Here is a 22,931-nt window from a genome sequence, read left to right as displayed (position 1 = left end):
TTCCCATTTCGGAAGAATCTTCCCGATCGAGTTAGTGGCACAGACTGTCAGGGGAGCTTGAAAGTATAAGACAGTCTAAATGAGAACATTTAGACTGTCTGAACGCCCTTTAGACATAATGGACACTCAATAACCCTATATTTATCAAGCGGTGTTTTCTATCATGGTAGATAACATTTGTGCAAGATTTGGAACATTCTCCCCCCCCCCTTGATGATACATAGCCCAAAAAAAAGCTTGATAGTAATAGGGTTAAAAGTTATAAAAAATTTAGGTTGCCTCGTCTAGCAGAAGTGTATGAATGAAAAATTTATCAAATCAAAGAAATATGTTCCATTTACCTGAGCTTTCGATTTCCGACTCATCTCCTGTTGCAGGGTCAACAACATCCAGGGCGTTTAAAATGAAGTCGACAGCTCTTTTGATGTCTTTGATGTTCTTTAATCGACCTGAAAAAATTTTGTAAAGTTTATAAATCAAACCTAAAGAAAAATTAAAAGCCTTACCCAAAGGCTCTTCTTTTGATAGCTATCTACCGAAGGTAGGGGAGGGCGCAAATCTTTCTCCCTGGATTGCTCCACTTACCCTTGACCCTTCTCTTAATAGACGATATCGGCTTAACGAAATTCTCCCCGAATGATTACCCATGATGCATTGCGCAAAAAAAATCTGTAAGTCAATATAGTCCGTGAATTTTTTTGCGCAATGCATCATGGGTAATCATTCGGGGAGAATTCGTTAAGCCGATATCGTCTATTGTTAAGCATCAAGCAGAGAGGCATCAAGTACCATTTTGGGAATTTTCGGTATGTACAAGAAGCATTTGAAGTTGCTGGGATCCGAGGAAATTGTTCTCATTGGATGGTTAAGTACGGAGCCATGTTTTCCGTGTGGATGGAATTTGACATTATGTTAATTTATATTTATATTTTGAATTTCGTTTTACCTTCCAAGTATAAATAATAATCTCCACGTTCTACGCTGTCACCCACCAATTGCTCAAAATCACTGAAAATAAAAAATATATAGTTTAGGTGAAGCGTAACTGGTCAATCAAGAAAGTCTGGAAATGCTTAAAATCCCAACAAGATCTTCACAATAGAAAGTGTTTCCAAAAGCATTTTCACACATGAATATCTACAGAGTTGCCATAAAGTAATCTAGTTAGTATTAAATTAATACTCTCAGGAGAAAGCTATGCGATCTATATTTCAGAGTTATATTACAGAGACTCCATAACCGTGTAAGAAAGTTACCTTGTGTTAGTGATGAGACATGAAGCCATACTCGACAAGAATGTTTTGACGTCCTCATTACCGTCCAAATCTTTATCGATGCCCAAAATGACGTCACCGTTGAACTAAATGTGGTAAAAAAATTGATCACTGAGCTTTATATAAACTCTGTTTCTCAATCCCGACCAACCAAAATATTTTGATCGGAGTTTTTGTGAAAGTGGTACCCGCATCGAGAGCGCTAGATCTTGTTTTGCTCGTACACTAGTGATGTAGCGCCGTTTGTCGTTAGGCAAAGTTTTAACACTACAACGGCTTCTTTGCGGGGACAACTTTCAAAAAAACTTCGATCAAAGATGGCGGATATAGCTTGGCCCCGGGTTTATAAAGGTCAGTGCTTGTGATGGATAGAAGCGATATTTTACGTGGATAATCCAGTCTTTTGATTGTGTCCACGGCCAGCTGGCTCAGCTATCTTTCAACTGAACGGAACATCGGAAGGAGCAGGAATTCGAACCACGAATCCCTGATTTCAGGCGCTGACGCCTTGACCACTCGGCCATAACTCCATAAATGTACAAAATTGTGAGCGAAAGATATTTCTGCATGACCAAAGTGACCCTTTCATTTAAATAATTTACGCAATGAGTAGTGTGGAAGTTGCACACTCGCTAACAAAGTTGTGTTTTTACGGTTTTAACTTTGAAACGCATTAAAAATGCGATACAAGAGAGAACTAAGCGTTTAAAGCTATTTCAATGAAAATTTGTCAGTTCTACATCTTTCCTTGGACTGGAAATGAGCTTTCACTTTATTCAAAAGGTAAATAATTGGGCGTTTCCGACTTAAGCTGGGTAGATTGTTTTAAATGGAAAAATTGTCTGTGTGTGTTGACTAAAGAAACTGCCTAACTTTCCGAAACTCGTTGTTCCACTGCAAGGAGGCATGGATGGTAACGCGAAGTGGAACCTTACCCCCCAAACGATGGTAACCAGCCATTATAACCTACCTGTTCAGGGATGCTTTTAAGACAATCGAAGAGCAACACAATGTCTTCATTGATCGAATCACCTATGTATAAGTAGAAAAATGAAATGGAGAGTTTTGAGTTTTTGCAACTCTGTGTCAAAAGTCACTCTTTTTGACAGGTGAAATATGTCAGTGCTGCCACCATCCTTGGTGAATCAGGACAGAACGTTCAAAATTATAGTAAAAATTTAACAAACAATGTTTTTCCAAGGCTTACAAAAGTCTGACGAAAATCCTTGAAAAGTCACTCCCTTAGAGAGTTTACAAATCAAAATCTTTCAGGCACAAAATCAATAAAAGAAATACAATGGGAAGATTTGAGAACACTTGTTAAAAGAAGAATGACACGACAGCCAAGAACAGACTGGAAATCTTGGTATAGTATCACTGACTTTATATACCCTGTATATACAGTTTTTAATCCGGGTCAAGCATCATTACGGGTCAAAAAAATTTAAAACAGAAAATTTAATTGAAATTGCAAATTGACCCAGATTGAGTTGTGCTTCCATTAAGGAACCATTTTTCTAAAAACTCCAATCAAAGATGGCGGATATAGATTGTTATCGTCCACCTCTAGGCAAAACGCACTGTCGAATATTTTTAGATATCCGATAGCGAATATCTCTTCTGTAGCAGCGAGCATAAAGAAAATAGTTTTTTGATCAAATAATTATTTAAATCTCACATATATAAAAACAGATAAAAAAGAAAGTTCTTTTAAACAAAAGAGAAAGAAAATTCGAACGTTTTGTAATAAGAGAAAAAAACAATGAAATTGACATCTTTAAATAAGACAGTAAAACGTTCGAAAATGTCATAAAAAGAGAGAAAAGAAAGACTGAATGCGAAATAGGGAAACATTAAAATGCTTTTCTGCTAATTGGTGAACGATAAACCATATATTCAACGTGAAAAATCGGATATCGAAATTTGCTTAATCTAGGGTATATAAAGAACAGTGTAAAATACAGAGCTTATTACCTGCAGTATCAAGTTGCATTTCCACGTAACCTTGAATGGCTTCGCAACGCGTAAGATCTGACTGGTACAGGTGGTCAACCCAGGGTAGCTCTGAACACATTCCCTCGCATTCCTGAAGAGTAAAATAAGGGAATCAATTTATATATTTCTTGAAATTGTTATAGAATGATTCTCAATGGTATCAGACGGTAACTAGATCAGACAGTCTTTACAAATTTTAAATTCATTTTTTCACGAAGATGATGCTATCCCAAACCTGTCTGATTTTAAAGAAAACTATTTTTAAAAGAAGCAGCCAACTTCAGCCTTCATCATTTGCATTGACACACGTTTCTAATAGGTTAAAAACTTGCCCACGATAATATTTAAAGGAAACAAAGATTAACCAGAATTTTCCAAAATATCTTATCCTCATTAATTAGAAGAGGACGCGTTAAGTTGAAGACATAATGGTATCGAATCCCATATATAAGATTGAACAAGAAGCAGCAAACCTTAAACATCACTAGTCTGGACATACCTTTCTAATGATGTATGCTTTACCATCGGTTTCGTTGATGTGCAATCCTAAAGGAGCATCTCTTGACTGAAAATAAAAAGTGAAAAGGTCAATGCTATTTCCTAAAGATACTACAATGATGTTGGAATTCAACTCTGGATGCCAATTTAACGAGAGCTGTTCGTCATTAGACATAAGTCCTCAATCAACAGATTTATACAGGCGGCTAAAAGATGAGTTGCAAAAGTGGAATGAATTTTCTGTGAGAAGAACCACAAATGAAAAGTTTGGGTACATAAAATCATTTGCTCTTCACATACCTGCAGACATTGTAAGATGATGGAGTAAAAGCGAGACCAGCAATGCGCATTAATTTCTTGGAGCTCTGCTACTTCCAACTCGCGGTTCAACGTGTTACGTTCCACCTATGAGATAGGAAACAAAATATTAAAGCAGTCAAATGGTGGGTTGAAAGCATTTGTAGTCTCTTAGAAAAAGTGAGAAGCAGTATGTAAAAACCAGTAAAAACAGGATCTCATAGAATGCAAAGAGACAAAAAATAGAAAAATATAGAACAATTAATGTCGTACCTCTAGATCAAGAACAGCGACAATACTTTCTTTCAATGTCGGTAAATTGCAGTCATTCGCTGGAATAAATTCATGACCAGAATCGATTGTCTTCACATAAACCTTAAAGAAAGGAAGATTAAATAAGTCGAATCAGAAGAAACTCAATTTTCTTCCATTGAATTACTATGACTATATGGAGATGGCAAGTTAACAGCTAAACTGAATAAAAAGTGAGAGTTCTTTTTATGAGGAGGCTATACTACGTACTTCTGTTTATTGTGGGAACCCCAAACAAAGTCATCCCTTAAGATTGAAAAAAGGTATCGCTTGATGCCTTTTTACTTTAGATTTGATATGCTACTAAAAAGTATATAGTCAGTGGAGAGAAGAAGTTCCCTCTCCTACCTTCAGAACAACAATTGATTGAAAAACGAATCCTTTTAGCTGCTCTCAACTGTGGCTCTAAAGCTCATATGTATTGATTAAGCCTTGGTAAAAATATCATGCTAAATATAAACCGTAGCAAAAACACTAAAAAACTAATTCAATTTCTTGTCAACTCACTTGTAAGGCCTTCAAGATGGTTTCACTTGAAGCAAAATTGGGTGTGAAAATCTTCTTAAGATAGGCTTCCTAAAATGTTAGAAAAGAGCAATGCACAAAAACCATTACATTCATGAACCGGGTGTTTCAAGTGTACAAGTTTGAAATGAGATTGCGAATTATTTTCATAGCTTTTGAACACATGCATGAACCAAATTTTAGTATGATAGCTCAAAATTTAAGTTAGCCTTTTTCACAGAGAAAAGTTTTATAGATTTATAGCTTTTTTAGTTTTATCACAATATCATATCAGTGCTTCCATAAGTGTTACAGCTTAAGAAATATTCTTGGCCTGTTTATGTCTTTGCATTGAATAGTATATAAAAGTATTGGTATTAGCAAATCAAAAAATGGCATCAATTTATTTTTTACCTTAGCATCCTGGAAAATTCCAATGAATAATTCTTCTTTTTGAGAGGCTTTCAAATGCACATCATGCCATCCACGTTCGAATTCTCGACCTCTACAATACAAAATTATCCATGCGAAATCATGATTGAGACAATTTTTTTAATTATGTTTTTGAATAGTCAGCTTTTACATCAGCAGCAAAGAATTCAAATCTTATGAAACAAATGATTGGCTTAACATCTGATTCGAAGGGCAGATCAAAGGGCAGAATATTTGGAATGCTCTTTCCACACACTTTTCAAGCAAAGTCCAGGCACGCGAATGTTGACTGTCTTTATATAATTGCGAAGTAGGTGTTATTGAATTTAAAGCCTTGCCGGAAATTACTAGTCAGTTCACTAAAATTTGCATTAGCGCCAAAAATAAATAAAAGCAAGAGATACCCTTCAATAGGAGCATAGCAGAGTTGATGTTCATCTTCATTTTTCCAGCATGACCAAAGATGGTGATTGGTGATCACGAAATCTTGAACATTCGTCTGCATAGAAGGATTGAGAATAATTGGTAAATTTGGCAGTAATTGATGTATTCTATTAAATTGGGTAGAAAAACTTGAAGAGAAAAATCACAAAAGTCAAAGAAATCAATACTTTGATAAATTTGGCAGCAATTGATGTATTCTATTAAATTGGGTAGAAAAACTAGAAGAGAAAATTCACGAAAGTCAAAGAAATTAAAATAAATCAAATTTTGTGTTGTTACAGCCGATTTAAAATACAAATAGAATGGAATAGCCTTGGGACTTGGGATTCCAGAATGGTAATTCCATAACGCTCCTTTGTCGTTCCTGAACGTTATGGAGCATTCTATTTTTATAAGTTGCTTGTGATGACAAATTTTATCAATTTTTTCAAAACGAAAAAAATTCCTCATACATGATCTGAGAAGAAATTGGAGACGTGAACCATCACTAAGTTTGATTCTTCTTTGAAACACTCCATCACAAGAAACTGAAACGGGAAGAAGATTTGTGCATAACAAATTTATAATGTACTTTTTTCAAGTGGAATAATCATGTGATGTAAAGCCAGGCCTTCTCATTTGAGCATTACACCCTGCTAAAATCAGATCAATATGTTGAAGGTGCACTAAGGTACAACCTTTGGTAAACCCCGAATTCATTGATGGAATTAATTGTGGAGAAATTCTTAGATAACAAAGGAGATAGGGGAAAACTTAATTTGATACCTGTGAACCATAGAGGAGGCAACAATGAGCAGCCAATTTAAACTGAGAATCTGACGAATCTTTCTCTGATTTCTTCAAACTCAATGTTCCAACTGAAATGATAAAAAAGTAAATGATATATTCTCATTGGGGTTTAGGAATTGAGAGATTCGTCTCTTTGATAATCATGAAATAAATAAAAAATCTAGCCTTCCAAGCATACCCATGTTTGGTTGTGAATCCAATTTATCGGGGATGTGTTCCACAAGGTCTTTTGTCAATATGCATGTTTGTGTCTATAAGAGTTAAATGATTTAGCTATACGATACTTTTATTTTTTTTAAATTACTTTAAAAAAAAAAATAGCCAAGTTGCGTAAATTAATCGTAAATTAGATTAAAACAAAAATATCAAATAATTTAAAAAAAATTTGAAATGATTTTGTTTCATTTTGATTTGGTTACATATCATTCTGTGCACAAATCTTTTCAAGTTTCACTTCATTCACTCAAAAGAATAATATAGTTTAAAAATGAACAGTGCTATAATAACTTTCTTACTGTGATTGACCACACTCGAATCTTGAGATCTTTGCAAATAGTAAAAGCATATGCCTCGTCTTCAAGGCTCTCCATAACAACTGATTCAGCTCCCATCCAATTTGCACTCTCCCCTCTGTAAATGAAAATTTTATATCGGTCAGCTCGATTCACGTTAGAAGTGGTCATCCCAGGCAGACCAGGGATTTTCTAAGCACTTTTTTATGTCTGTATACCGCCAGCCAAAATACTCAATTTAAGATTGCGTTTTTGAAACTCAATGCAAAATAAATGAGATTTTTTCTAGCGAGATTAACCTTTTTTTTTGTTTATGAGCAACAGTAACTAATTAGTATCTACATATTCAAGAGTTTTTTGAGAGCTTCACCCTCTAAGAGTTTTTGGGAGCTTTGCCCTCTGAGCACCCTCTGAGCACCCAGAAGACCCCCAGCTACATCAATGTACAGCTTTACTAAGGAAGTTCCTTTTCAGGCATATTAGAAATTCAATCTAAGTTTACAAAAACGGCCACAGCTCAAAGTGCTTAGAAAAATCCCTGACAGACCTAATCCAAGAGAAGCTATCCTAGGATAGGGAAATCATGGCTCTTCTTGATACATTGATAAACTCAGTAAACTTTTCAGTTTTGGTGATGACGTTAAAACAATGTATGTACCATCACTGCAACCCCATTCAAAGACGCATGTGACACACATCACACAGTCTTGTGACACATGGCTGACCTGGACGAAAGTACATTCACTTGCAAAATGAATTTCAGCAACAAGTGGGAATGATATCATCTCATAACATTTGAGAGGCTATAATATTGACATTCTCGTTAGTTTGCGCCCGGCGTGACCGCAAGGTTATGCCACCATCCTTTCGATGTGGATTTGTGATACTTGATTTGTTTGCCTCTTATTATTCGTTTTTTAACTAATTTAGTCTAATAACATTTATATTTATTCTAATGTTTATCTCTTGGTCCAAATATATTTTCATTTTCCATTAAAAAAAATAAATAAAATAATAATAATATTGACAAACCTAACAAAAGAAGGGACAAAACCAGTCCACAATCTTTGAGCTAAACTTGTCTCTTTTAACTCTGTGATGTTGCATTCTTCACCTATAGAACAATTTGGAAATAAAAAAGGACTCCAAAGACAAGACGATCTCAAATAATAGGATAAAGGTCTAAATTAAACAGCAGCGTTGGCGTTGACAGTTTCAGTAATCAGATAAACTTTAATGAAGATGTAACTAAATTCAAAAAAATATTGAAAGAATAATAAATCATTCACACTTTGTTGATTGAGAAGGTGTTAAATGAATCTCCAACAAAAGAAAAGGAGGAGCCTATTCATCATGATCTAAGAAGTTTCACACAAAATTTTAATATAATATTATTACCTTCCACCAACTCTACCGACAGTAGAGTATTAGCCTCGGTTACAAGTCCATAGTTTACATTTCCTCCTTTGGACAGCGAAACATCAAATTGGAAACATGGTTCAGAGAGCTCGTGTTGAGTATGATTCAGGTTATTGTTGATGTTATGAAAGAGGGATGGTAATGATACATCCATCCCTTGTGGAATGATGAAACCCTGAGAAAAAAAGTTTTGTTCCGTTAAGGATCAACAATCGTTCACTAAATATTTGAGACAAAGGGGAGTTCCCGGTGTAATTTTGAACACCACAATCGATTATTAAGCGCCTTACACTACAATTGGAAAGTAGAGTTTTAACTCTGACTTTTAACATGAGACTTAAGACTTAGGACCTTAGGATCTCAGGATTTAAAAGCTCAAATTTGCTCGAATGAGGCTTGCAATATAGCCTAGAAGCCACCAAACCCCTCTAAAATCGAAATATTCAATGGAAGAAAGTGGAAGTGCTAAAATAGCAATTCTCGCCCGAACTTTAAATTCTGAAAAACGTTAAAGTACACTAAAATCTCAATATATTCCGAGGGAGATTGAAGATGATAGTTCTATTGCTTTAAGAGTCAGTTTTTCTAAGAGCGGGGCAGGTCCAATAGTTTGAAACTTAGATTTTTTTCATTTTTGGATATGTTATTAAGTATAATGAACTGAGTAAAATCCCAAAATATTTTGGTCTGAAAATCCATAATGGCCGATTTATGGCAATTTGAAGTTTTTGGGATTTTTTGGCATTGCAATTAAATTGATTTTTGTTATGAAATTATGCTTTATCACATCAGAATGAGGAATTCTTTTTTGGTTATCCTGAAAATATGGGCGGTCAACTATCCAATTTTCAAAAAAAATCAAAATTTTCAAAATGGTAGCCTGAGTTATGACGTCACAAAAACGCTACAATTTTGATTTTTGGGGTAATTAAGAGACACCTGACCAGTCTCAGGGGAGTTTTTATCTGATCAAAATGATTATTTCTGATAGTTCAGTCCTTGGACTATCCATTTGAGTTGATTGCAACAAAAAATTCCGGCCCCACTGGCCCCTAGAGGCCCGAAAAGCCTAATATGTCTGAAAAAAGTACCAACTTTAACTCCCATTTCCCAGAGATCCCAACATTGTCTGGCCTCCAACTCTTTTGTTCCTCAGAGACAACCTCCTAGTCTCTCAGGAACAAAAGAGAAACCTATGTGACCTTGCTCCATTAATTTTTTATCTCGATTTGAAATTTTTTTAAACTTCGGTCAGAAAACGACCAAAAAATGTGATATTTTGGTTCATAGGAAAACTTTGAAGGGGTCTAGGTCCATGAATTTGATGTAAAATTAGGGCTAAGACAAATAATTCATAATAAAACCATGAGATTAGGGGGAAAAAGTTGTCAAAAGTGCATTTTTGGTCCAAAAATACACTTTTTTCAATTTTTCGACTAGAGCTGAAGACATTCCATTGCACCCAACAATTGGGGAGTAAAAAAATAATTTTGATGTTATAATCATTTTTCTTCAACCAAACCCAGAAAGGTTTCCAGGGAAATCAAATGTGATACTCTTTGATGTCTTATGGAGGCTGAAAATTCACTCAAAGACCACTTCAACCTCTGCTGACCCCCTTAACTTTGTAAAAATGGCTTAAAAACACAATTTTGGCTGAATTTTATACACAAAATGAGTCCTCAAAGATACTTGAGTCTTAATTTTGTGAAAGAATCCCATTTATAGTGCAAAAGTTGACCAAGAACTAAAGTTCCTGACCTTTCCTTCCAAGATTGAGCCGTGGAACTAAACGTCCCTTCAAACTCTAAAACTCTGAAAATCTTGATCATATTGCTCAAAACTGCTATTTTGGCTCAAATTTTACACAGAAGGGGGTTACCCCAAGACACTTGATTCTTGATTTTGTGAAATAATCATATTGATAATGCAAATTCTAATAAAGATCTTAACCTAAAGATCTCTTCTTCAGAGGCCAAGCCTGGCTAATATCTATAGACAGGATGGAGTTTAAGAGATCTTTTGAATGTTGGAACATATGACTTTATATAAAAGTCCAAAAAATGGATGACAAAACTGTTGTAGAGGTGCTTCTAAATCATTTTCAAAGATTTGAGAGTTTAGAAGCACATTTAGCCAGGCTTGGCCTCTGAAGAAGAGATCTTTAGGTTAAGATCTTTACATGTTTTTTTTTTATAAGCAAGTGTCCGACCCTATGTCAGGCTGGCATTATGCTTAGTATTCTATTGTTCTCAAACAATAGAGCCATTGTTTAGGTACCAAAAACTGAGCCTGCATATGCTTATAAACGTTATGCTTATAAAAGAAAAAACATGTATTAGAATTTGCATTATCAATATGACTATTTCACAAAATCAAGAATCGAGTGTCTTGGGGTAACCCCCTTCTGTGTAAAATTTGAGCCAAAATAGCAGTTTTGAGCAATATGATCAAGATTTTCAGAGTTTTAGAGTTTGAAGGGACGTTTAGTTTGGCTCAATCTTGAAAGGAAAGGTCAGGAGCTTTAGTTCTTGGTCAACTTTTGCACTATAAATGGGATTCTTTCACAAAATTAAGACTCAAGTATCTTTGAGGACTCATTTTGTGTATAAAATTCAGCCAAAATTGTGTTTTTAAGCCATTTTTACAAAGTTAAGGGGGTCAGCAGAGGTTGAAGTGGTCTTTGAGTGAATTTTCAGCCTCCATAAGACATCAAAGAGTATCACATTTGATTTCCCTGGAAACCTTTCTGGGTTTGGTTGAAGAAAAATGATTATAACATCAAAATTATTTTTTTACTCCCCAATTGTTGGGTGCAATGGAATGTCTTCAGCTCTAGTCGAAAAATTGAAAAAAGTGTATTTTTGGACCAAAAATGCACTTTTGACAACTTTTTCCCCCTAATCTCATGGTTTTATTATGAATTATTTGTCTTAGCCCTAATTTTACATCAAATTCATGGACCTAGACCCCTTCAAAGTTTTCCAATGAACCAAAATATCACATTTTTTGGTCGTTTTTTGACCGAAGTTTAAAAAAATTTCAAATCGAGATAAAAAATTAATGGAGCAAGGTCACATAGGTTTCTCTTTTGTTCCTGAGAGACTAGGAGGTTGTCTCTGAGGAACAAAAGAGTTGGAGGCCAGACAATGTTGGGATCTCTGGGAAATGGGAGCTAAAGTTGGTACTTTTTTCAGACATATCAGGCTTTTCGGGCCTCTAGGGGCTAGTAGGGCCGGAATTTTTTGTTGCAATCAACTCAAATGGATAGTCCAAGGACTGAACTATCAGAAATAATCATTTTGATCAGATAAAAACTCCCCTGAGACTGGTCAGGTGTCTCTGAATTACCCCAAAAATCAAAATTGTAGCGTTTTTGTGACGTCATAACTCAGGCCACCATTTTGAAAATTTTGATTTTTTTGAAAATTGGATAATTGACCGCCCATATTTTCAGGATAACCAAAAAAGAATTCCTCATTCTGATGTGAGAAAGCATAATTTCATAACAAAAATCAATTTAATTGCAATGCCAAAAAATCCCAAAAACTTCAAATTGCCATAAATCGGCCATTATGGATTTTCAGACTAAAATATTTTGGGATTTTACTCAGTTCATTATACTTAATAACATATCCAAAAATGAAAAAAATCTAAGTTTCAAACTATTGGACCTGTCCCAAACTGCCCCATTCTTAGAAAAACTGGCTCTTAACTAAGAATTTTCAAAAGATACAGCTGTTTCAATTGGTATTATAGTATATCAAATATTACATATTACAGGACTGTTTTGACTAGATATTTGTCATGTTATAACTGCCTTTAATAACCAGCTGAAAAAAGTTGAAGAAAAATCTCACATATTTTTGGTGGTTTGGATGTTGAAACGATAACGTATGAACAGAAGATGTTGTGGCCAAGAAAACAAGTAACTCTTCCCCATTCTCCTTTATGACAACGTTTGGTAAGAGGAATTCCTCAGATACTGTTATCTGGACTTTGTTGTTGAATAGATTATAATCATCACTGATTTCTTCAAGTTCGATAATGTTATCAAAGTATCTCCTGAAAAAAATGGTGGTAATTTAAAACTGAGTTTTTTAGCTTGGGAATGTGATGCGGAATCCTATTGTTGTGGATCCTAATTGTTTTTGATAAATTTGATTGAAAATGGCTACAGCAAGTAGTTGATGGGCATAATATAGGTAGACCATAATGACAGTGCTGCAAATAAGGAAAGTTTAGTTGGTGGGTAATTTTGCAAGCACAGCAAGAATAATCAAAGCAGGGTGTCTGGAGGCCCTCTGCCCCTTAAAAAAATTTGGAGTTTCTTTTGATTAGAAGAGAGTATTTTATTAAGTATCTTGTTGGGTTGTAAAGCACTTTTTGTGCACATTTACAGTCAGTATTTTTATTAATCAACCAGACCAAACAATGAAGAAAACATGCGCGCACAACTGTTTTGCAAAAAATGGGAGAGGTGTATTGCCATGTTATGGCATGAGTGATAGAATTAAAAGTGGTGATTGCTATTGAGCAGTTCCAGTTATAGTCTGTTACCCCCTGTGGATGACGTAGATTTTCCGTAAAAATTTACTTTTGAAAAACTTCAGGATTTTCTTAACATTCAAGAATTTTTACGGAAAAATCTGAAGATACTGAAGACCAAATAATTAGGAAAATCCTGGCAATCGAGGGAAAGGCGGGGAGCAAGGTGGAAGCAAAGTGTATGCGCTTAAATCTGGGGTAATGAAATAGAGCATTAGAATGAGGTGCTACAATCGTATTGAAAAACTTTGACTTATGCCAATATCTTACTTTATATCTGCTCCTTACGCCAATACGCCAAAAGTAATTACTGCCTCACTCCGAATATATTTGGTGTACTGGCCACCATTTCCAGACCAAAACATAACTCTAACATCAAAATTTGGCAGTTCCAGAAATAAACCATAACCCAGCATAAACCCCCTGTGGGACGATAGGATTTTTTAGAAATTTTTTCACTTGGAAATCCTGAGAAGTTTGAAAAAAGGTTCCGGAAAATGCAGCATTTTCCTAATTATTTGGTCATCTGTATCGGAAAATCCTCAAAATTTATTTTCTAGCCAAGTATATGACCCTGCCAAGGACTTTACGAACACCGGACAAGCAAAGTCCTGTGTTGGATGAGAATACTTTTTAATACCGCACAATCTCAACACCGTACAATCTCAACACCGGACTTGAGTCTGATGTGCATTATTTTTTAAACAAACTTTCTCCGGTGTCCAGAAATTCGAAAAATTAACACCAGAACTAACACTGGACAAGAGGTTTCAGGTGTGGCTGAGGGATACTTTTTGGCACCAGACAAACACACCGGACTGTCCGGTGCAGGGTCTCCAAGTATTGGAAAATGCAAGATTTTTCCTTAAAAATCTTGAATGGAAATCCAGAAGATTTTCAAAAGTAAATTGGTACGAAAAATCCATGTTGTCCACAGGGGGGTAATGGAATATAGCTGGAACCGCCCATTGGACCTTTTTGCTTTTAAGCTAGCTTTTTAATCAGACAGTGTCAATCGAACAAGTTCGAACGAAAATCGCGATGAAACCATTCGAATGTAATCAAACGCGATTAAATGATTACAATTTGATTGTCAAACGCAATTGAATCTCAATTAAACCGATTCCGGGGTAATGTTCGATTGTGTTCAATTGCGTTTGAATAACGTTCGACTAATTGTCAATTACGTTCGATTGAGCCTGGATTATGTTTGATAAGTCTGATTTCAATTAAGTTGGCCCACTCTTTTAGAGCTTAAGCGTGGGTGATTGCCAATACGCTAATGGAAAATTAGGTAAGAGTAGTGATCAAACATAATTGAATCAATCAAACGTAATCTATGTAAAATGTAAAATATGTACCTAAAAAAAATTTAATTATGTCATTTTAGAAACTATATTTTTCACTTTATAAATTTTTTTTTTTACAGTTGGTATAAATTAGTGTTTCATTATTACTATGTAAGACCAACATTAAATAAATCGGAAAATAAAAAATAAAAAAAATAATCAAACATAAGCAAATACAATCAACAGTAAGGAGTTTTTGCCTAATCAGGAAAGTATTTTACATTTTTCCCAATTTCCTAATTAGGAAAGGCCTTCCTAATAATTAGGAAAGGAAAGACCTGATGAAACCCTTTTTACATGATGCGGAAACAAAATTTCACAAAGTGTCTGGGGCTTTTTCTAACTAGGAAAGTTATTCGTTCTGGGCGGTATATCTCAATGCTCCACCCATGAGAGATCATATATTTATTTTTATTATTTATTTTTTATTAATTGTATTTCAGGCACTTCCAAACATCTCAATGGCTATTCGTCCTATTTATAATAAGTAAACTAAACGATCCTGAAAATGCAACAATATGGCGGAAATTAACGAAAATTCTAACAAGGAAATTCAACAAAATTATGGATACTGCACACCCAATAACAAACACCATCATAGCAGATAACGACACCTTACAATGTAGGAGATGTGATAGACTTGTCCATTATGCTTGCTCTGCTGTGCCCTGAGCTCCCGGCCTATCAGATTCAGCTTTGTCTGCAATATAAAAGCCGGCACTTCGAATGTGGAAATTGTGTTGCAATAACGCCACTCTTACTTGAGAGGATTAAAACAAGCAGACAAAAAGCTCGCAGTAACATCACAACAAAAGAAGCAGATAAAGATGAACATCATGGATTGAAATTAGGTTTCAACAAGAGAATAACCTCTCTAGAATAGAAAGTCGAGAAGCTAATGAATAAAAAAGACGTCAACAAAGAACGGAACAACAACCGATCTGAAACACAGCTCAACAACACAGAAACAAAAAAAACAATCATATGCAGAAGTCACCAAAGAAGATCTACAAAAACAAGAGGTGACCATAAAAAGTTTCATCAAACCAGTGAACGAAGAGGAGCGTTGGCTCAAATCAACCAAGTGCAACATCATGGTGCATGATTTAGGTGAAAACAAGCACGAAAACGAAGAAGAGCAACGAGAGACAAAGATTTTATAGAAAAAATACGGAAACAACAAATGGGTTTCGATGTGACGATAATCAAGGTAGAACGCATAGGTGCTCGTAAAGATGAAATGTATACAAATGAACGATGGAGACCATTAAAAGTTACTCTCGAGAGTGAAGAAGAAAAGATTAGAATACTTGCATCAGCCCACAAACTAGATAAAGATGATTTCAGAGTATCAGACGATTTTCAAGGAAAGAACGCGAGATAATAAAACAATGGCATCATAAAGTAAAAGAAAAAACATCGAAAGAAAAAGACAAGAGCCATATATGGAAAGTGAGAGGTAGTCCTAGGACTAAACTCTATTTAAAGAAATTTACGACGGAAACAACATGATTGTAAGAAGAGGCCCAGTGTGCCTAACTGTAAAACTCTATAATAGAATTGATAAACGAATGGAATGATAAGATCTATAAATTGTAAAGATGTAAGATTGTTTCATAGAGGTCAATAGACCTGAGAAATACACTTCTATAAAAAAAAATAAAAAAAAAATAAAACTAAATAAATAAATAAATTATTATGTAAAAAAATATATAAAATATATATAATTTTCAGTTTGCAAAAATATACGTACGACCAAAAAGTTTATTCGCTCGATTGAAATCAAAATCAGAATTGAAGCTTGGATAAAATTGTACAACTGCCCTATCTGGGCAAGTTGAAATACAGAGCTATATATCTCTTTAGTGAGGTCTATTCACTTCTGAAAGATATAACTCTGCAGTCAAGGCTTAAAACTTGGAGAAATTCTAAATGGTGGGAGACTAAGTATAGTAGACAGCATTCATCGAAATTGGATTGAGAAATATGAAATAAATTAAAAAACAATAAAATAAAAATTTATCAATATTTGTCGGAACAAAAGAAGAGCAAAAGTAGCGTTGTAGAATGTGGGATTGATGCTTGAAAATAAGCTTGTGAAAAAAAGAAGTGAGATTGTATCAGCTAAGGTATTCAAAGGTTCAAAGTAAAAAAAATTCGATTGCTTGAAAAATGGCTAAACATAATGTACTAGAGATATAATAATTTAAATTTGACATATAGAAAATAAAATATTTATTATCTTATCGACAACTTGGGAGACTAGAGACTTGATAGAAAATAGACAAAACTAGAAGTAAATTGCAACTTGGATTGGAGAATTGTGGAGATATTGAATTATTGTTGGTATAGAAGTCTTACTAGTAGTGATTGTTAAAATGTCGAATTTGTGGAGTGTCATAAACTAATGTTGCATAATATATATTGCAAGACTAACATCTAATAAAAATTTTTTTAAAGAATCGCGAAATTTAATAGAATCAACCTCTTCCCGAATAGCCTTTGGGAGATCATTCAAAAGGCGACTTGCCTTGCCAATAAGCAGTTTTTCAGATACATTACATACATAATTAGAATCAATCTCTTCAACATTACGTGTAGGTCTACCAGCAGCTCTCAGATGGAAGCCCTTTAGGTATGATGGGAATTCTCCAGATGAATCGACTTGTGGGCAAGTTTTAAGAGTTCGAATTCAACCCGTTGTTGCATTGGTAACCAGCCAAGGTTTATTACGTCCTCAGTTGTTGAATACTTTAGCGTTACAAAGGATGCGATTCAACATAGAAGCTTATCAATTTATTTGAATTGATATTGTGGAAGGTTCCAGAATGGCGAGCAACAATAGTTGATCCTGGGTAACGATAGTGCTTCTGCGAGTTGCTTACGTAAGCGATGCGATGCAGTGCGACGAAGGTATCGAAAAACATATAGCTTTGCATATACCGATTGACAAAGTTTGTTAACATGAGCCTCCCGGTTCAAATTTTCGTTGAACTGAACACCAAGCAGTGAGGTCGTGCAGCTTCCATTCTGGAAGTCGATAAGAGCATGATCTTTGTCTTCTTGTTGTTGAACACAAGATTGTTTTCGGTCGACCAATCTTTGAGTTGATCTAGGCGTTGTGTCATTCTGACGATTGCGTCTGGTACGTTTTTAGGTCTACAATGTTCGTAATTTGTAGTATCGTCAGCATATTGGTTGGCACTACCACCCTCGACGTTGTCTTGTAAGTCCACGGTGTATAGATTCAACAGGATCGGTCCGAGGATGGAGCCTTGTGGTACAGCAAACTGAACATTGCCTTGTTCAGACTGCTTGTCGTCGACCTGAACAAATTGCTTGCGATCGCTGAGGTATGACAACATGAGCAACGCGGCCTTGTCGGAGAAGCCGATTTTCCGTAGTTTTGTTATGAGTGTCTTATAATCAACTGTATTGAAGGCTTTCGAATAATCAACAAATGCTGCGAGTGTGATTTCCCCTTTGTTCATTGCACCAACGATATCATCTCGAATTTTCATAAGCAACGTTTCGGTCGAGTGATGTTTGCGAAAGCCAGATTGGGTTTGCTTATATATCTGATGTTGGTCGATGTAGTCTACGATTTGTTTTGCCATTAAACGTTCAAAAAGTTTGGAGAGTATGGGTAGCACGGTAACCGGTCTGAATTGATCTGGAGTGGTGGATTGTTCTGTGTTACTTTGCCGACTTTCCACTGTTGATGAAAGGTGTTTTCGGCAATACCTGTGTTGATTATATGCGTGAGTGGAGATGCGAGATGATCAGCAATAGGTTTTGATGAGTGAAACTGGAAGATTGTCGTATCCAGAAGAGCAGTCAGTTCGAAGATTCTTGATTTCTTTGACTACTTGTTTATATGTGACGGGTTGGAATTCGAATTCATGCTCAACATTTGTAGCAAGATCTTGAAGAAGGAACTGGATTTCCTCGATCGAAGTTGGCTGTGATCCAAGGATTCTAGGAGCTGTGGAAATGAAGTGATCGTTTAATTCGGAGGGTTGAATATTGATAACACTTTTCTTTGGGTGGAGGATTCAGTGAGTAAGCTTCCAGACTTCTTTCGGTTTTTTGGATGAGAGAAGTTTACAGTAGAAAGTTTTTTTGGTGTGTTTTACCTGTCTTTTTAGAGTATTTCGAGCTTCTCGGAATTCTATCCAGTATTTTGGCACATAGATCAATTTTTGACTTACTAAAATTAATGGTCATGGTCAGAACTTGTGATTTTGGAGTGATTAATTAGGCAAAAACTCCTGCCTGATCAAACAAACATAATCAAAGCTATTGAACGGAAAATCCTGGGTAATATTCAATTAAGATTCTATTGCGTTCGACAATCGAATTGTGATTATTTGATTGCGTTCGATTATGTTCAATTAATTCGGCATTCGATTTGTTCGATTGACACCTCTGGTCTTAATAATATATACTGTGAAGTCGGGTAACTTGCATCAGTGGAGGGAAACTTGCATAGTCATCAAATGACTGACCAACCAAAGCAGCAAAATTTCAAAACAATTGAATACGCAGCTCCGCTCGCAGCTCTATTCAGTCAGGGCTTCCTTTCACTTTATCGATATTACGCGAACGGCAGTGTGCGCTAAATTATTTTGGTTTCACTTTTGTTTCAAGCAAAGGTCTTAGCAACAGGGCGCGCGTATATAGCAACGGGGCTGGGTAGAAAAATCTAAACATAGAATTCAAAAAAAATATCGATCATCGTATAGAGCACTAAAAAAAATACCCCCTTTCTATGTTTAGTTTGTTCTACCTTGGATTAAAACTGAAAATATCTTCAAATAACCTTTGTCCACTATCAGCCAGCGCGGTAATCTTTGCCCGCTTCAATTCTTAGATAATGAATAAGAGAGGTGTGCTTAGCTAAGCCGTGCTAATTTAGTGGTATTTATCCAATGAAAAGGATGTTGACAAAATATGCACGGCATTGATTATAACATCATTAAATATGTCAATGTCAATTCAACGCCCGTTAAAGAAAATAATTTGTATTTTAATAGTTCTTTTTATCGTGAAATTTTATTTTAGAAATACGAACAAAAAAAAGAATCAAATTTAAAGGGGAACTCAACAAATTTTGGATTTTTTTGTTTCTAACCTGAAATGGTTTGTTTCAACGATAAATTTCAAAATTTCAAGGTTGCAACTCTCCTTTCACTCTAAAAATTTGTTTAATGAGCTTTTAAAAAGAGGCTTCCCTCTACTAAAATGAAGTTGTTTATCAAATAAAAAAGACGCTCTTTCAGCTGTTTTATGACGTAGCTGTATTCAGAAAGAGGAAGATGCTTATCTTCTCAGGCTAAAAATCAGTGAAGACAGGCCCTTCAGTAGAGGGTTTGTGACTAAATTTTTGTGTTTCTTGTTGGATTTTTTATTGTTATTCAGCTAAATCACCCACAATTTACCAGGAATACTTTTCTATGTATTTATTTCTTATTTAAAACAGAACTCTGAAAACATACTGTAGTCATAACTGAATTTGTTCTGTTTTCGGAATGCAGTGACGTCATAATCCAAAGAGAAGTTGATATTTTTTTAAAAGAAAGGGGGTGATTTTTTTAACATATTTTTAACTGAAGTTAAGAGAGATTTTTCATGATTTTAATTTGAGAGATCGGACTTATATACTTTCTTTCTCATTTTTATATTTAATATTACCAAAAATCAGTAAAAAAATAAAAATGTCAAATTTGTTGAGTTCCCCTTTAATATTTGTTTCCTATCTAGATTATATTAGCGCTAGAATACGGTATATTTTCACGGAAAATCTTTCCCGATGGCCGTACGCCCAATTCCAATTTTTAATTATCGGGAAATCGGGGAAACCGATTCACCACGTGGATAAAAAACCTACCGAATGCAACCTGACAGAAGGTTTTCAATCAGATTTATTCAGATAAAGCTATAAGAGGTTCATTACTTGTGGATTTTAAAACCTACATAACCAAAAACGAAAGTTGTTGGGAAGGAAAGAGTAAACGCAAGACAGAAGGTTTGGATGTGCTGATCAGGTATGTTTTTATTCCAGACGGTACTAATTGAACCTCAGGTGAGTTAAGGCAAGTCTGAAACATATTTTGCGTGACGCGCACCGCTAGCAATAAGCAAAAAGCTTGTCCCAGCTGTTGAAAAAACTACTTAAAGCACTATAGCTCTCACCTAACAAAATTGTGGATTTTAAAAATTAGATATTCAGAATCTATTAAAAATTTCGCTTTCAATGATATATAACATCATGGGGTTTTGTGAATGTGCTGGAAAGATATTGGTTCTTGAACTAGGTCAATAAATATGGCCGATTTTGGCTTAAAATTTGATGAAACAATGAAAATCACAAATATGAATAATATATTATTCTCATCGTATTTCAACATATTGCCATCAAAACAATTATTAAATATTTCCCAAGGCATGTATTTTCGAAGATCAAAAATCATATACTGAAAAATTAGCACTGTTTAAAAAATATGGACATTATTTTTTGGAAAAAAATGAGAATGAAACATTTTTGATAAAAGATCTGTTAGTATTTTTCCCTTGGCTATTTCTAAGGTATGACTAAGTCTAAAATTTAATTTTAGCAGCTAAATATTACCAGATGACTTGTTTGAACATGTCATATAAACATCAAGTTGATTGATGAACAAGTTTTGGAGAAAGATAATTTTAAAACGCCAACCTGGATTTTCCATCACGGCGCAACGCAAACTTTTAAGTACACTAAAAAATTACCTTGGTGTTTTAGAGTGAATTCTTTTAGTGATTCTCAACAGTGATTCTGAAAAAATTCTGCTTTGTCCAATTTCATTTAGAAATTATGATTTTCCGTAACGGCGCAACAGAATTTTAGACCCCCAAAAAACTCCATTGGACATCTGAAATGACTTAATTTCCTCAGTAACTTCAAAATTATCAATATTTAAAAACATTTGGTAAGGTAAACTACTTTGTAGCCTTTATATGCCCATTTTGTAAAAATCTTAATTTTTGTGAGCTTTCCAGGGATTTTAGCCCGGAAATCAGAAATCTGATCATAACTTTTCAATGGAGCATGTTCCTGCTCGGATTTTCTCACATATTGTTCATGAAATGATATTTTTTATGTCTATATCAAATTTTTTGACATTCTGAAAACTTCATTTTTTGCCATTTTTCAGATTTTTTCGGACGAGCTTTTTGCTTATTGCTCGTTCCCATTGTTCCTTAACTTTCGTATATAGCTCAAAAGAAGCGTATTAATGAGAGGATTTCGGAAAGTGCTGGGCCGAAAATTTAAATTAAGCCAATCTCAAGATATCGACCAAAAACTGATTTTGACGTTATGAAATACATCGAAAAACACGCCATAAGTAAGATTCAAATGACGTCATTATTGAAAACAGCGATAACTTCAAGTCTATTAATGCAATCAACACCAAATTTTGACTGGAGACTAGATTAATATTCTAAAATATTTGTTGCAAAATTTTAAAATGATGTCATTTACTGTCGGTAAAAACTAAAATACGTCAAATAATGATGACGTCATCAAAAAAAATTTTTCATGCATTATTTCAAAAACAACAATCAACGTCTCCAGTCAAAATTTGGTGTTAATTGTAGTAATGGAATCGAAGTCATCGCTGTTTTAAAAAACGACGTCATTTAACTTGTCTTTTTTACGTGTTTTTTCGACGTATTTCCTAACGTCAAAATCAGTTTTTGGCCGATATCTTGAGATTGGCTTAATTTAAATTTTTGACCCAGCACTTTCCGAAATCCTCTCATTAATACGCTTCTTTTGAGCTATATACGAAAGTTAAGGAACAATGGGAAGCAGTGCGCGTCACGCAAAATATGTTTAGAACTTGCCTTAACTCACATGAGACGTTCGATTGTGATCGAAGTAATCAATAAATGATCGATAATAATCGAAGGTGGTCAGTGACCATCTATCGATTTTATCAGTGATCGAATACTCACTCGACTCTGGATTATGGCATTTTCTTTGACCATTTTCGATTTGTTCAATCATTTTGATTTGTTCAATCATTTCAATTACTTTTCGATTACCTTCAATCATATTGAATACCTTCGATTGTATTGAGTACTTTCCAGTCTTCAATTTTATCAAATATGTTTCCAGTAGCAGCGCGTCAAAATAATCTGAAACCAAGTTTACTTCGGCCAATTAAAACACGCAATTCGCGCGCAAAAACCACTTTCGTTTTCTCCGACCAATCAGAATGCGCAATATGAGTTACTTGAGGAAACCCAGGGCGAAGGCACACAAAATTGCGCGATCAACGAAGCGCTAGAAAAACGCCCACTGAAAATTTAAACTAGAAATTTATTGAATATTCCACTGATGAAGTATTGAACTTTTTGTTTTTTGTAATTATTATAAATTCATAGTTTTTAAATAATATTTTTCGAAAGTCAAAACATGATTAAAGTGAATTTAAGATGATTGGGTGGATATTGGGCAGACGGGCGTTTTGCACGTCCTGAGATCGGAAATTAGACAAGAGTAAAAGACGGGG

The 22,931-nt window shown here is 34.8% G+C and overlaps 1 protein-coding gene across 1 annotated transcript in view; it reads right to left on the bottom strand.

The window, feature by feature from the left end:
* The window catches only part of LOC136805208 (nuclear pore complex protein Nup160-like), a 65,112-nt gene that overhangs the window by 25,848 nt on the left and 16,333 nt on the right, over positions 1-22,931 (bottom strand). Inside the window, exons 2-19 of the mRNA XM_067061773.1 lie at positions 12,337-12,541; positions 8,456-8,651; positions 8,090-8,171; positions 7,061-7,175; positions 6,724-6,796; positions 6,522-6,613; positions 6,209-6,283; positions 5,717-5,811; positions 5,295-5,385; positions 4,884-4,952; positions 4,338-4,439; positions 4,068-4,172; positions 3,769-3,834; positions 3,249-3,360; positions 2,245-2,306; positions 1,257-1,360; positions 947-1,008; positions 342-449 (exon numbers count right to left, since the gene is read on the bottom strand). Of these exons, the coding sequence (XP_066917874.1) occupies positions 342-449; positions 947-1,008; positions 1,257-1,360; positions 2,245-2,306; positions 3,249-3,360; positions 3,769-3,834; positions 4,068-4,172; positions 4,338-4,439; positions 4,884-4,952; positions 5,295-5,385; positions 5,717-5,811; positions 6,209-6,283; positions 6,522-6,613; positions 6,724-6,796; positions 7,061-7,175; positions 8,090-8,171; positions 8,456-8,651; positions 12,337-12,541 (1,814 nt within the window). The remainder of the gene's footprint in view (positions 1-341; positions 450-946; positions 1,009-1,256; positions 1,361-2,244; positions 2,307-3,248; positions 3,361-3,768; positions 3,835-4,067; positions 4,173-4,337; positions 4,440-4,883; positions 4,953-5,294; positions 5,386-5,716; positions 5,812-6,208; positions 6,284-6,521; positions 6,614-6,723; positions 6,797-7,060; positions 7,176-8,089; positions 8,172-8,455; positions 8,652-12,336; positions 12,542-22,931) is intronic.

Source organism: Clytia hemisphaerica, unplaced genomic scaffold, assembly GCF_902728285.1.
Source record: "Clytia hemisphaerica strain Z4C2 unplaced genomic scaffold, Clytia hemisphaerica genome assembly, whole genome shotgun sequence".
In the NCBI taxonomy this organism is placed as follows: Eukaryota; Metazoa; Cnidaria; class Hydrozoa; order Leptothecata; family Clytiidae; genus Clytia; species Clytia hemisphaerica.
This window is presented reverse-complemented; position numbering and strand designations above follow the sequence as displayed.